At 43.6% G+C, this 16,345-nt stretch overlaps 1 protein-coding gene across 2 annotated transcripts in view; it reads right to left on the minus strand.

Moving 5' to 3' along the window:
• Positions 1–419: 419 nt before the first annotated feature.
• VGLL4 (vestigial like family member 4) overlaps positions 420–16,345 on the minus strand; it is a gene marked incomplete at both ends in the record, with an annotated part of 70,795 nt that continues 54,869 nt past the window's right edge. For both annotated transcript variants that reach the window (XM_079540607.1, XM_079540606.1), the window contains 3 exons: positions 420–688; positions 2,472–2,592; positions 5,429–5,651. In XM_079540607.1, coding sequence (XP_079396733.1) covers positions 420–688; positions 2,472–2,592; positions 5,429–5,651 — 613 coding nt within the window. The remainder of the gene's footprint in view (positions 689–2,471; positions 2,593–5,428; positions 5,652–16,345) is intronic.

Genomic DNA, 16,345 nt, shown 5'->3' on the forward strand with positions numbered 1-16,345 from the left:
ATATACATACAAAATTACTTCACAGAGGGAGAAAAGAAAAAAAAAAAAAAAAAAAAAGGTAATGTAAGCAAACCAGACAAATTCTAGTCTCAAGAAGCTAGTAAAAGCAAAAAGCATTTGGGTCAACCAACTACGTGTAATGGCTTTTGTGGATTAGCGTGCATTTTTTTTTTCTTAAGGGGCAGCAGATTTGCATCAGAGGTTTCTTTGGTAATTGAGGCAGGAAAAAGGATGCTACATCATATGAATCTTTATGAAATAGTTCCTGCTATCATCTTTAAGGGCACCCTTTTACAAATAAAAAGTGAGTACGCAAAACACATATGTTGAAAACTAATCTCCCCTCCCCCAACACTATTTTAAGCACTGTTCAAAGCTCAGTCAAACCATGCAAATTCACAAACATAACGGTCCTCTCTTCATGAGACAACAGAGGGCGAGTGATTATGATTGACCATGTGGGAGGATGGGGAAGACTGGCCCCGCCGTGAAGCAGACTCAGGACTGCTCGACACTCCGTCCTTCGCGGCTTTAATCTGAAGCCATGTATCCCCGAGTGCTTTGGCAAAGTGGTCATCGACTGATCCTGTGATGGACACAGAGTTTGCCACTGGCTCAGGCTCCTTGTAATTCTTGCCAAGGCTTCGGCGGAAGTGCTCTTCCACCACTGGGTCACAGGCAGTGGTAGCTAGACGGGGAAAGAAGGCAGAAAATGCATTGTGTCAGTGCAGAATGCTGGCACCAGTTACTGGATGCAGGATCCTTGTTTTCTTCCCATTTTCCCATCATCTCAGCATAAAGCGAGCCCTCTTCACATCATTACGGAACTGGTAATGAATGGAGCGGGGAAGATGATGAAAGGATTTTAAATAGAAAAGAAGTGGAACTATTTTGCCTGTGACCTGCACTCGTATTTTCTATATAATTACAGTTCCCCTTCAGTTCGAATTTTTATATAGCTACAGTTCTGATTCTGCTCTGGGAGAGAGCTTCCACAATGCCACATGGGTTTAAATGCAATTAAAGATGAAAACGGTTCATTACAATCAGCTCCCAAGCCCTCTGATATCAGCCAGTTGTGTAGGGGACCCTGTTCTAAATTACAGCATGCCAAGAACTGGTGTCAGGGCTTCGTCTTGCTTGACATGTTTGTTACAAAAGCTAGTCCAAAAAGAGCACAAATCATTATGTGTGAATTAGGTACTCCTGGTATTAAAGTAGCATAAAGCTATCACAAAAGGAATAAAGGACCTTAAAAATCTGATAATAATTTCTTAAAGAATTGCAATTTTACAATTTAGAAAGAAAAACTGTATCAGTATTTATCTTTCCAAAGTATTTTTTTTAAGTGTGGTATCTGTGCCATAGTTCTTCACGCGGCAGAACAGGTTTTACTGGTCCTATAGTAAACGTGAGGGCTGTGCACAAAATGCTCTTCAGTGACAATTGAGAGAAACTGTTTGAAAACAACATAATTATTCCTAAACTATTCCAAATCTGGTATGAATACAGCTGGGTTCTCACTGAAGCAGCTTTTCTAGAAAACCTCTAACATCTGAGATCTCGTAATTACTGATTTCTTCAGGAACATCACAGTTTATCCTCCAGGGTTTCACTTCAGCTTCTAATCCCAGTTTTCAACAATACAGTTAAAAATAAAATAAACCCTTCTGGAGGCTTTTGGGTCCCTTTGTATATCAGAGTGGCATTGTTACATGGACTGACGCTGTTTGGCTGATGAAACCGCCATGGACTTGAACCAAAACTCACTTTTTGAAATGCTGTGTGCTCAATCAAGGCATCAGCAGGTAAATGATGAGATAGGAAAAAAAGCTGTGCTCTCCCCTGGCTACACAGTAAGAGAAAGCAAAGAGAAATAGCCCAAGGTTTCTTAGTAATTACTGTATGAAAAGATTTCATGAAAAGTACTAATTGCACAGAGGGTAGAAAGCGCCTTCCCTGGGTTGCTATAGCAACTGCCCTCCAAAGCTTTTTTGTGCTATCCCTGCAGAGAAAGGTGGAGGGTTTGTCTTTGGAAGAGGATTTGTATCTACAGGAAAAGATTTTGTTGCTGTGGCTGAATCATAAACAGCTACCGCTGAAAGGCTGGGAAGTATGGCACATACAGTAAGAGCATGCTTGGATTTGCTGGTCACGTCTGCTTGCTGTTTGTTAGACTAAAATAAATATAATGACTTGCTTGTCGATACTTCTCAAAATAAGAGAAAAGAACACCTCTCCCTAGTTTTGAAGTGGTATCTTTTATTCTGGCACAGCACTCACAGTGAGAAGACGTGCTGCTGTGTGAGTGTTCTGGGTAGAAAGGATACAGAACGAGGTGGCTGTTGCTTCTCCTCCTTTTATTCTGAGTAATACACAAAAAAAAAGGCCAACACAGCTAAAGTTAGCGAGGAATCGTCGTTCCCCTGTTCTTATCAGGCAGTTAGTTAGAGTGCTGAGACGTAACTTACTGCTAGAGGGTCTTCTGTAGGCAGGCACTGCTGAACCGCAGCCACTGTGAGCAATGGGGCAGTGAGAGAGATTGCAGTTCCGGTTGTTGGCAGAAGCACACGTGATGACGGATGGACGGTTCTAACGGGGGAGAGAAAAGGAAACCTCCACTTAGTACTGGACATCATCTAACAGCAGTTCTTTGCGTCATCGCTGGATGATGCAAACATCACCTTTTTTCATTCTCAACCCATGCAAATGCCTCAAAATGTATATTCATAAAATTTGAATTCCGCAATGTATACAAAGTGTAAATATAAAATGCTCTTATTATAGTTGTTTACCATATCGGTGTTACACTGAAACAAGGCCTTAGGAAAAGGAATGGCTTCTTCCCTGAGGTACCTAAAGGTTTGGAACTACACGTGCTTTGGATCATGGGTATGCTTTACCGTGTAAGAAGTGCATTCTGCTGTACTCAGTGCAAGTTAATCAAGTGTCCAAAAGATTAAGAGAATTAGTGTAATTAACACAGTGTTAATTTTTCATCCGCTTTATAAATCCCTGCAGCAAAATCCACAAAAATCACTATTTTACCTACCACGTACAAAGCAGTGTAGCACTACATAATGAAAAAAACTTTTCTGTTCTTCAAGAGCAAAAAAGAAAGGAGAACAGATGAGCTTTCAAGGGCAGGTTTAGTGCTATTTGTATAGGCACAACCAGAACAAATGCCATTCACATCTTACTGCATGGACAGCAAAGTCAAAAAGCAAATAAAGAAAAAAGGTTATTTATTGGCATTTCTCTGTAAGCAGTTCACACATGGCACTTTTTGTTTTAACTTACTTAAGGGCAAACATTATGTGCATCTGTGGAGCAGTTTAAGAAATGTATACATGCTTCTTCAGACATGCAAGATATGAGCAGCAGAGAGAAGCGGTGGAATAAGGCGCTGCACAGATCCCCCAGCATGATTCTGCATGTGCAGGTGCACCGAGCAGACTGTGCCCATGTACATAAAAAACACTGGGATGAGAAGCTGAGAATGTAAAAGCTGCTGCAACTGAATACCTGTACACCACCTAAAATAAAAGGTATGTTATCCTCCTCTCTGTCACAGACATGCAGTAAGATAAAATCCCATTCAACATGCAACAAGAAAAATAAATTGTATTTTCAATGCACTTTCTTTCCTTTGTACCATCACCTCTGTGATCTTAGCCATTTCTTACCTCAACATCCTATTTCCTCAAGAAAGAAGATTGCAATCTAGCTCAAGATATCAAAAATAACAAAAAGAAGTGAATCTGCTGTTGGGTAATAGGAATCAGCCCAAGTCAAACACTAAAACAGAAGAGTGTCAGTGGTGTTAGCTGCCAAGCTGAGAAACAGCAGTCATGCTATCAAAGGGCAGCAGTGGCGTCACTGGCAGCCTGTCCCTTCCTCCTCTGTCATCACTGAACGCTGAGAGCAAAGAAGAGCTGTTCTGCACAGAGCAATAACTGTGTGAGCTGTGTGCCGAATGATGCAAGATGCCAGTGACACTGGTGTAAAACTAGGCATTCTGGCGTGGCAAAATGTGGACCAGTGTATGCAGCCAACCGTGGTAGAAATGCACACAGTAGATATCAAGTACACGCTCCAGTGGGAAAAGGCTTTGAACAAACTGCATATAAAAAAATCCCAGCCTCGGAAAGATCATTTACTCAAAGTGTTTACCCTTTACAGTGCATCACTGGGGGGGAAGGGAAGGGAAGGGAAGGGAAGGGAAGGGAAGGGAAGGGAAGGGAAGGGAAGGGAAGGGAAGGGAAGGGAAGGGAAGGGAAGGGAAGGGAAGGGAAGGGAAGGGAAGGGAAGGGAAGGGAAGGGAAGGGAAGGGAAGGGAAGGGAAGGGAAGGGAAGGGAAGGGAAGGGAAGGGAAGGGAAGGGAAGGGAAGGGAAGGGAAGGGAAGGGAAGGGAAGGGAAGGGAAGGGAAGGGAAGGGAAGGGAAGGGAAGGGAAGGGAAGGGAAGGGAAGGGAAGGGAAGGGAAGGGAAGGGAAGGGAAGGGAAGGGAAGGGAAGGGAAGGGAAGGGAGCACAGGTATGCAGTGGGTACGCAGGCCAGTCTAAGTTCTCAGCACTGCAGTTCATCATAGCTCAACTATTGTGCTTCACCACTACGCCAAAGCGAGCAAGGAGAAAAGAAAGTCTGGCACATATGGAAACTGGTTTTGTATAACTTGCATCAAGATGCTCACCTCCAGCAGTTCTCAAGGAAAACAAATAAGTACAATGCAGAAAAAACAGCCAACGGCCAAAACTAAGAGAACAAATTAAAAAAACCCCAAACACTCCAGCGTATGGAACAATGGTATAGCATTACCAGAAATCATTATTTTGCTTTAGGTAAAACTGTTGCAAATAGGGATACAACTCTGATCTGGAGAACACAGTGATGCTTCTGACTAGCTAGGACAACTAAAATCACTGGAGTTTCTTTCACTTGGAAAATTCAGTGCATAAATTGATTAAAAACCTTTTCTATCCTACATCTAGCTGTTCATCAGTCCTAGCAGCATGAAGCTGGCACAGGGCAGGGAAGCACTCACTGATTGCCAGTGGGAGCACATATAAATGCCCTCTATACATGCATTGCATCAGTTATTGCCTGACAGGTACCAGAGCCTCACTTAGCCACAGCAACACTGACTTAGCATTCCCAATTCAACATATGTGTTCACAAGCTGAGCAAAGCAACAGAAGAAGCAGGATGGCTAAGAAATCTCTGACAGATGCACTTGAACACTAGGAATTTAATTATGCACACTGAACTGACATTGATTGTGTTTTTTAAAATACAGTTTGCCTGAAGAATGGTATCACCTACCTACTGTAACTCACAATATGTTCTGCTTACGTCTGGGAAGTCCTCATTGTGTCTACAGCAAGGATTTCTACAGCCACCCACTTCCTTCTCAACCCAGAAGCCAATACCTGCTGCCGTTCCACAGAAGTCAGTGTAGGTGTGATGCCAACTGTTCGGGTTGCATCCATGCTGTTTTTGGTCAGTGCGAGAGGTTGATCCATCGTCAGACTTGGGATTGAGGCATACATGTGATTGGCATGAAGGCTCATGGTTGGGGCAGCAGCCCTCTCTATCGGGCTGCGACTTCTCTCTCTGTGCTCCTTCCGATAATCTCCATTGGCAGTCTTGTTTCTATTAAATGAACAAGAAAAAAAGTCAAAGAACTTAGTGGCTTTTAGGAGCTATAGCGACATATGCTACATTTAATCCCTTTAAGAAGTATGAGGCAGTGCATTTTGCTTGGTTTTTGAGGAGGGGTACAGCGTCTCTCATGAGGTACCCTGGTCTATCGTACCACCTCCCAACTAAGGCAAGAAAATGATTCACACTTGTAAACTCTGGCAACCAACGTTCATTTTCAGAACTCTTAAGAATTTTTGGAATTTCTTAAGAAACTTTTCTAAATGCACTTCACTAAAGGAACAACTGATAATAAATGGCCTTTGTTACAATCACCTCCTCATTTGGAATACTATTAATGGAACTCTGCCACCTAACACTGCAATATTCTCTAAGCACTGCTGAAGCCCAAAAACTTGTTTAGCCGAAGGACAGAGGATGGTAACAGCAAAATTCAGTGATTTAAAGCAGGAAGTACAATTTTCAGAGCAGAAAATGAAAGAGAAGCAAACTACACATCTCAGAACCATTTAATTACCATTAATCTTCAAAAGAATAATTTCAAATTACTGCTGAACAGTAGATCTCAGTGGACGCAGTCACATATAATCAAGCTTTCATTCAGTGTAACCAAAACAACACTGATTTTGTACTCACGTATGAGATATTTCACTTTACACCATGCTTCTTGGTGTCTGGGCACACATCTTCATTACTTCCTTGGCTCACTTCAAAGGCAGTGAGCCAAGGAAAGAAGCTGCACCCACACATCACTCACAGCCACCTGCCAAGCACTGGCTCAGCATGGGTCTGCCTAGCAGGTGGGAACACACAGCTACTACCAGTGAGCACACTGCACCACCTCATGCATGGTGAACTGACACCTGGGAGCTCTGATGGACGTTAGGCAGAGAGAAAAGAAATAGATAAATGTTTTTCTAACAGTGGAAATTAAGGTGTATGAATACCATTCAATACTGAAACAAGTTACGGCTCTAAGCACTGCCTATTTCAGTGCTTGAGAGTCTCTCAAAATATGATTGCTAACAGCTGAAAGGGAAAAAAAAAAAAAAAAAGCCTGGCTGAGAGAGGGAAATAAAGAACCATAAAGCTTACTAACAAAAATGCTACAGAAAAATCTTGCAGGACTGTACAAGTGGGATAATTACATAGATTGATGCACCGGTTGCTTGCTCTATGCTAGTTACAAGCAGACAACAGCACTGCTGTGCCCACGCACCGATGGGGCAGCTCTGCCCAGGCTGCTGCTGCCCACACTTCTTTAATGCCTGATGAGATCATGTCAACTTTTAGCCTCAACAGCAGCCTACCCTGATGGATCCCACACGTTAAACTACATGCTCTATTCAATATCCTTTCCTCACAGCAATTTTTGTTTATTTCCATTTAACTTAAAATCTAATAGCTTGGTCTGCTATTGCTTTAGTTCTTGCACTAGGTGAGAGAAAGCATCCCTTCCTGGCTCACCATCTTCATGCCATTCTTGATTATTCTTGCTTCTCTCAACTTTTTTTCTCTTTTTTTTCCCCCAGAACTGTCCCCATACCTGTGGCCCCTCTATAGAAGAAATAGGAAAGCTCAGAATGAGGGTTTAGATCCCTCCTGTATTCAGGAACAGAACCTTTGCCGAATAATTCCATCTTCAGCCCAGAAGGGAACAGTCAAGGGACAAATCGTACCATTTATTAACTGTTCAGATCCCTGCCCTGCTGGCTAGCACATATCCCTTTTAATTAACTACAAAGTAGTAGTTGTAGATGACTGGAATCAACCATAAAACCTAGCCTGTATGGTTCCACAGCCAGTGCTCGAGATGTCCTCTGAAAACCAAGTGCTTCTTGAATCCTCCTTTGGAGGCCAGATTTAGATCCAACAAAGCAGCACACACAGCACCAGGAAACACATTCTCCCAGTGTTACACCTCGGTCCCCTGCCAGCTCTGGTACCATTTCAGCTCACAAGCCTACTTCACAGATTGGCATGCAGAAGAAAGCAAGTTTAGGATTGCACTGCTCTGAGCCAATGACATGCAAACGTGTGATTTAATGGCAGTACAACAGATTCTATATTTGAAGCACTGTATCCTCATCTTAAATTACAGTACAGAAAACATTAACTGAGCACAGCAAACTCAAAGCAAGTATGGAACTTCATGAATAGCACACCTTTACAGGTTGCTTCTGTACCTGGACAGCAGCCCCTACATGGCTGCTAAGTAACAGATGAAAAGCCAGCACTGCAGGCAGGGTTCAGGTGCTGCTAACAGCTCATTCTTTTCTGCAGTGCAATATCTTTGGTGTTCACAAGCCAAAATATCACTGTTCAACTAAATATCACTTAGCTATTGTGATTTAAACAACAATTTGGAGATTAAAAAAACGAATACAGCTGGAGTAGATTCCTACTTTTCACTACTGCTTCAAATTAAAACAAAATAAATAAATCCCTGTTCAGAAAAAAATGTTGCTACACCAGGTTTTGGGGGGTTGGCTTTTTGTTTTGGTTTGTTGGTGTTTTTTTCTCTCTCTTAGAACTGGGATTTCAACTTCTTCATGCTGCATTTATAGCTGGGGGGAGGGGAAGGCTGTCAAGAACTGCTGATGAACAAACCTACTGGAACTTCCAAGCTTAAAACATTTATCATTTTGCACAATATTTCACTCCCCACATTAAACAAGGAGTCACAGCCCTAAACGTTGGTGAACGGGTAGTTTTGCCAAAACAAATGAACTTTTCTGCAAAGATTTTTGAAGAGGAAGGGATGAAGAAACTGGGAAAGAGGAGTCTGAAGGCAGGAAGTAGAGCACAGCTTCCCAAAGATACCTAAAAATTACCGAGTTATCTCAGTAACCTCTGCAGATCACACCCAGCCCTTTCTGTAGGAAAATAACTCCCTTCTCCTAAATTAGAACAACAGCTCTTCCGGACAGGGAACGATTTATACCCTGCTCTTCAAAAATCCTCTCAATTCATCCACCTTCAAACAAACAGTCCTGGCAAAAAAATGGCAAATAACTGCAGCATCGACTTTCACATCAGGTATTAATTGTTGTGAGCCTAGCTCACGATTTTGCAGCACTGTGTAGTAACATGAGAGCTCTGCCCTTGTGAAAATAGCCCAGCGCTTCTGAGTCCCTCCTGTTTAAATATAAATAGCAAATCCTGCAGACATCTGACTCCACTTGTAAAACAATTGTACATAAAAATACGCATGCACAGAGTATTCATTAGTTCAACAGTTAAGCAATGTAATTTCAAAAGTAATTTTGTGTTAAAATGCCTTTATGCAACTGATAGTTTTCCCTTTTTTATTATTATTATTGAAGGAATTAATCTGAAAAATGTACTTAAATTTGCACTTCCTATCTATACAAGATGCAGGCAATTTGTAAATTAGAAATAGTTCTGTTCTTGCTAAAAATCCAGACCACAGGAACAGTATGAAAACTATTATTTTATTAACTTCTGTGAAAACAGAACGCAATGTAAATATTTCATTAAGATATTTTGTCTATTTTCCTTCCAAGTACAGCTATGACAATTCTGTTTTGGAAAACTGTTCTGTTCTTGTTCTGCTATTAGATGCTTTGTTTGCAGGGGCAATCAAAACACTGCATGTGCCTCAAGACAGTTATAAAAATGAATCAGTTTCAAAATGCCACATGTGCTGAGCAAGTGGCATCTCCTATTTAAAGGTAAGGATGTAAAATTCCACAGGTGGATCCACGTAACATGACCAATAATTATGAAGTATGCTCTACAAGTTAATCCAGCTGTCCAAACTGCTGTATCATCCCTCAACTCCATTTTGTCTTAAACATCTCCACAGGTAAAACCCTGGAGTCCATCTTCAGAGGTGAATACACCAGTGCATCTCCAGTGGCTTGAAGAACAGCCATTGGCATCGGTGAGAACCTGAGCACCCCCAGGCAGTGAGGAGCTGTTGGCTCAGCATACACAGCACCCTCACAATCCCCTTTGAACAGAGTTCTTCAAGCTACTTGCAGGTTTATTTGAGCAAAATTATACGTGACTCCAATCTTAAATTCATTTCTCCAGCACTTAAAAAACAGACATTGTTTTCCATGTTTCTCCCCAGTGAATCATAACCGAGGCTCCGGCACTTACCAAGCATCATGTGCTCAGATGGATGTCATACCAAAACCACACACATCCTGACTGTTAGCTGGAAGTCTGCTGCAGTTTGGTTCTCAGTGTTTGTTAATTGAAAGCAACGTTTCAGCCTTCAGCAGGAAGTCGTTCAAAGGTAGCTAAAATGCACTGTTCTTACAGTCTTTTGTACAACCTTTAAACGCAGCTGCTCTGTTCACTGGCACAGAGTGGTGGTAATTCACACTCATCCTACAGGAACCGCCTAACGCTGCCAATTGCTTCAGGAAAAGGAAAAAAAGAGGCCCACCAAAAGGGGACAGTTTTGCTTACACTCACTTCCAGCCCTTAGATTCTAAAGGAACAGATGCCAAAAGTATTACTGTACCTCCAAGTGAAGAAATCACAGACGTTTCACACTCCCTTTGGCAGCAGCAGAGCTCTAACTTGAAATGGTTGTACTGTAGGAGCATGTTTTACTTGTAGAAAGAACAAGTATCCACGTGAGATGGTTTTCCTTATACTAACACAATATATAATATTGTCAACTGTAAGTTATTTCATTTGTGTAACTTAGTTCAAACTGATATTTTCTGCATCCTTTATAACACTCCTTTTTTGACATCTCCTACTGTACTTATTCACAAATACTTCAGCTTGAAAGATGACAGCTGCTTTTGTTCAAGACTACTTCAGGACTTGTAACCCACTGATAGCAAGTATCCTCTTCACAGGATGGGGAGCACTTCCCACCAAAGCTCTGTTTACATGCATTAACTCTGTTACTGTGAGGTAGCAACGTAAGAATGTAAGAAGACTTTCAAAACCTAATGAATGACCCAGAAGGGACAAATCCTAAGCGGTCCTTAATCAGGATTTTTAAGCAATCCGAATTCCCTAAAAACAAACAAAACCTGAAGATACTAACTAGCAGTTTGCTCACTGAGTGTCAGCCAATGATCTGAAGCATTCATAACACGAACAAATAGACCACACAACCCAAAACGCTCTTCAGGTCTACTGTGAAAGGCTGCCACCTAACCACGTAGCCTGTTTCCATCCCATTCTCTTAGTAGCCCTTTCCTTTTATGGCATCCCCAAAGGCTTCCAAGTAGGCATTTTGCAAGAGATGATTGTTTTGCAAGAACCATTTCCTCCCCAGAATCTGGAGGGCTGATGGTTTCCTGACAAAGATGGAGAATGCTTCCCTTTTTTGCCACTGCTGTTATTTAAATGTTGTCTGTACAGCGTAACCCCAACTCCAGGAAACCTTTTGGGCTCCCTGAAAATCGTGCTCTGCCCAATGATAACACAGACAGGCTTAGGGCGTCCTATCGTTGCCCTTCAAGCACTTGCAGCAGCTGCCTGACCTGCTGCTGTGGCTGCAGAGAACAGCTGTGGCTGACAGACTCCTTCAGAGCAGCAGCTCTCCATGCAGCTGGCAGCAGCAGACCTGTAACCAAGGCCTGCAGCTGGCAAATCCTCATCTCTTTCACCATCCAGGTGTGTATAACCAAGGGAAGAAGCAGGTCAATACGTTTTCACCTTCCACCCCAGGCTACAAACAACTCAGCAAAGGCATCCAGGATTTCAAGCCCTGCCTCGAGGCTTCTCCAGCCACCTATAATTAAACATCACTCTTCCCAGACACGAGCTTTTGTTGTGCTGAATTTTTCAACTTGAGCATCATGCTCAGTTTGGAGAGTTAAGCATGGTATTTACACAAGTTCTGTAGGAGTCAGAAGTATGCATGCACCAAGCCGAGCTGTCTTTCCTCTGCTCTCTCCACCCCCTGTAGTCAGCATTCTGCAATTCCTTGCCATTAAAAAATAATAATAATAGTAATAAAACAATTCACTATTTTTTTTTCCAGCTCAGTGCTACAAACCCTCTGAGAATTTACAATGAAACCACAGAAATAATATTAACAAGAAATAGGATAACCTTACATAGGTCATACTTTCTAAATTTATCCTCACTAAAACAAGACTTTAAGAGTTAAAACTCTGGACTGAATAGTTACTGCCAAGTGTAATCAACCAGGAGAAGAAATTTCAGAGAAAGAAAGAAAAGAAAGAAATTATTAATAAGCTGTCCCATTACTGCCTGCCTGCAGCATGCAAAGCATTCAGATACAGAAGAGCTTCCCTTCTTGAAGGCTTATGTTCACAAGGATGAAAGAATGCAGAACCGCATGATGTAAGACCTTACTCAAAAGCCAAACCCACAAAACTGAAACCTAGATCTAATGTACAGTAAAATCAATTAAACACGATTTCAGATCCTACTTTTCTCACAGGATTATTTATTTATTAGTTGGCATTTGTCAGCTTTGCCCCCCACACAGTCACTGTGAAAGGTACCACTGCTTTATGCTGCAAACCATTCCTTACATACAGAAGTCAAACTCTGGGATTTATTAAATGAAAAATGATACTGGAGTGCATGCATGCACATCCAAGCAAGAAATGATAACCACTTTACCTTACTAACACAGGTACACTGCGCAGTTATCTGTTTCCTTAGTTCGATATTTACAAAAAAGAGTCTCCTCACCTGCAAATCCTCTGCTGTCTGTCCTTCCCACCTCCCAAACTCCTAAGGTAAGCTTCTGCTGCACACCCAGTTGCTTATTTTGAAGAATTGGAATTTGTGAAGAGGTTTTATGTGAGGTTACACCCGAGATGTAATTGGCAAATTTTCGTATACAATATAGATCTGCAAAAGGTCTAAACTAGTAAGTGATCTCATTCATTCTCTGAAGTAACAATAAATATGGACTGTTCAAAAACCAAACCAAACTGCCCGATAAAGTGGAACAATAGAAGAAACTTCCAGCATTTCATTATTACCACAATAACAAGTGCTCGAGTATAACAGAACATTGCAGGAATTGTAAAAGTTTCCTAAAATGCACCATTGTGGCTGTGAGTCCAGGAGCGTAAACATCAGCTCGTTTAGTTTCCTCAATGTTCTGTTAAATATTGGCATTTAGGTGGAACACAACCGCTGACAAAAGCTCTCATCAGCTCTGAGTTTTCAGGGATTGGAGACAAGAGCATCCAGCCAACTCAACAGCCAGAAGAGAAAAAGCATGCTGGTCCCTTAACCTGAACGGCACGTCCCAGGGCTCCTGCTCTCCTTACTGTGTGACAGCATGACAGGAACTGCACAGTTCTTGGGAGGGAGAAAGAAGTAACCCAACCTTCAGGATTTACCTGATATCTCCACATTCCCAAAACTCACAGAACGACAGAGCAGCTCCACTGTCCTCCAACAAGCTGCACAACGCTACCAGAAAAACATGATGGGGAGAACTATTTCTGCCAACTGTGAAAGCCAAAAGGCAGAAGATGTGAATGCTGCAGAAGCTGAAAAAGGCCCCACTGAGGATCAGTCTGTCTTTAGAAGACACAGCTACTACAGAGTACTTTTTTTTTTTTTTTTAAACTTAAAAACTTAATGCTAGGGCTGCCAGTCAGAGCCCAGAAATAAGGTTTCATTTCCAGCTGAAAAGCAAACAATGCAGAGGTACCATAATACAGGGGTGCCTGAAGGCACAGTAATCACATCTGGAGAGCCAAATGAAGCTGGTGATAGAGAGGGGAGCCAGCCACTGTTCACATCTGGAGTGCAAGCCAGGCTACTGCATGTATGGAGATGAACACATCATGAGCAAGAAAAGGAAGTCACTGCTGGAACAGAAAGTAGAAGGATCGATCTGCATAGAAGCCTGAACTGTTCCATGTTCATAAGGAACTCCAAATTGCTTGGAGAGGAAAAGCGTCCAGAAAAAAAAAAAAAAAAAAAGTAAGATAAAACATGAGGTTACAGAGACACTCCAAATTTTCCTGAAGTTTCTAACAAGCAGGAAGGAATAACTGATAGGAAAAGGAAGAGTGAAGAGGCTTCCAGGAAAACAGAGGGCTTACTGCAAAAATTCAGAGCTATAAAACGATTAATTGGTACCCAACTGCAATGCCCACCACCCAAGAACTTTTGGCAGGCAATTCCTCTTACATTCTACCCATTCATGTGCTGGGTCACGTGCAGCTTTTACAATTCAGCCATGTTAACATCCCTTTGAAGTCAAACTTGGCACATGCAACAAACCTTTTGTACTGAGTCACTGGAAAATACTGTAAAAACTATTTATGATCACATAGAGAAAACTGTGGGCCAACGTCAGGAGAAAGCTTGCATATCAAATACACACGGCAGTGGGTCATGCCCTAGTGCAACAAGATTAGCCACATACATGTGTGCTCAATGTTGCCAGGGTACATCAGTCTGTTCTGCAGGCTCTGGAAAAACTTGGTGGTGTTGAAACTCAATGGTGAAACTGCAGAACTGTTAGAGGAAATAAAAAAGGGCAGTTACATTTTCTTACGGTATTTTCTGGCAGTTCCTTACAATACTTTCTGCTTTTTGATTTCAAAAAATTACTTTCATTCATCACTTACCACGTGTCATGCAACTATTCTTGCAAAAGTTAAGAACCACAAGCTTAGATCAATCTAAGAACCCCCAATTTGCAAAAGTTGATGGGATATTATTCAGTTCAATCACGAAAGACTGCAACAGGTATGCTCAGCATAGAGGAATGGAGTAATCATTTCCTCCACATAGATTCTGTGCATTGTCAAAGATGTCAACAACATGAGAATGGAAAATTTATTTAGGAAAAGCTTGAACAACACAAGCCACTCTGGAAATAAAGTCACGCTGCTGGAATTAACCGTGTCAGATCAGCAGGAGGTGGAATGACAGAGCCTTGTTTTTCAGCTTTAAAAAGGAGGGGGGGGTGAAAGCCTCAGCCCCGGGGGGGTCCAAGGAGCCCGGAGACGCCATACGGCATCTCCGGGCTCCTTGGACCCCCCCCGGGGTTGACAGTATGGGTGTAAATAATGTGCTTGGGATAGGGGAGCACCTCCCCTATGAAGACAGGCTGCTGCTCTGTATTGGAGTTAAAGGTGTCAGATCCCACAACCAACAGCAACGTCTCACTTCCGCTTAAGGAAAGCTTTAGTTACAACACAAAGGACAAGGAAAAGCATTCAGGTTTTGTGTTTCCACGCCGCTTACAAGACTGACTGACGGTCAGCAAACGTTACTGATGTGAAGGCTGTGGCAGCAGGGCTCGAGCCTCCCACCAGCCCTGTCCCACGCAGCACTGGGGCACATGGCTGCACAGCTTCTGATGGCCGAGCCATGGGAGCACGGGCACAAACCTGCACTGCCCGATGTGACTGCTCCATGATGTGCAGCGCCGGTACGTCTGTGCCACATTACAGACTTCACGAAGGGCTTTGCGGCTTCGCCCAGATGTTTTGGAAAGGTTTTCTCATGGCTGCGAAGATGCTTCCATCCCAACCGGGCCGGGAAGCACAGCGCAGCACAGCACAGCACAGCACAGCTCCAGCGCCCGGCTGGCAGCACGGCACGCTCCGCCGCAGTGGACGAGCACTATTTACATCGTGAATGAGAAATCCTGGAGAGCCGAGAGCGGCACCGCTTGTTTACAGCGCGGGAGGAGTTATGTAAGAAACGCAAAGCACCGCTCCATTCCCACCGAGCAGAGCGGCAGCATTTTCCAACGAGAGATGCGCCCGCATGGCCGAGTCGAGTCCTTTCCTCTCCTGCCGGCTCCCCCTGACCGACGGGGGCCGCCACGGGGGCGGGAGGCGGCGGCGCGGGGCCGCCGTGCGAGGCCCGCTACGAACCTCAGGGTAATCATTGCCAGGGCGCGCGAAGGCGGCCGCGTCCTCCCGCAGCCCGCCCGGGGCCTCACGGACTTGGCGAGCGGCTGCGGCGCGGAGCGCGGCGCCCCGTCACGATAAGAGTCCCCGGCGGGCAGCGAGCGGCTCCGCTCGGGGCGCTGCCGGAGCCCGGGAGGCAGCGCCGAGAGAACGGGTTAAAGCCGGAGCGCCTTTTTGTGGCGCGGTACAGAGGGGGGAGAAAATGAAAGGAGACCGTCCGGCCCGGCGCTTTCAGTCCCGGGGAAAAAAAAAAAACCCAAAAAAACAACACGCACTTATTCAACTAGAAATTAATGTAATATTTTAGTCCAAGTCTTACCCTTACAGAGTCATTGTCTATAGCAACCGTGTCCATAACACTCTAATTCTCAGGAGCACAACTTTCTAGTAAATGGCACATCTGTCAAACTGCAGGAAACATCTGGGAAAATGGTTAAATAAAAGAGGTGAGATTAAGCCCTTGTTTCCATATGGCTGGGATGCACAGCTAGGGTATGTCTGTCAGCAGTACCGGCTCTTTCTACCTCTTGTGGTATCGCGCTTTTGGACCAGCGCTGAATTTCAGCCCGGTGTAGTTATGTAACTTCTGCAATGCAGAGCTTCCCATTAGTGAGAATGAAGAAAGGCTCCCTGGGATGACAGGGCAGCAGCAGGCTCGGTGCTGTGCATGCTGCCAAGTGTTGGCACAGCACTGTGCACCCATCGCAGTCAGGAGGCTTCATGGGCACGGCCATGTCCATGGAGGTTTTATGCCACTTTACCACAAGAAGGGAAGTCAGGAACGAGTCTGGACCTAGCTAACAAAACCTTCCTCTT

This window comes from Tetrao urogallus (assembly GCF_951394365.1).
Source record: "Tetrao urogallus genome assembly, chromosome: 10".
NCBI lineage: Eukaryota > Metazoa > Chordata > Aves > Galliformes > Phasianidae > Tetrao > Tetrao urogallus.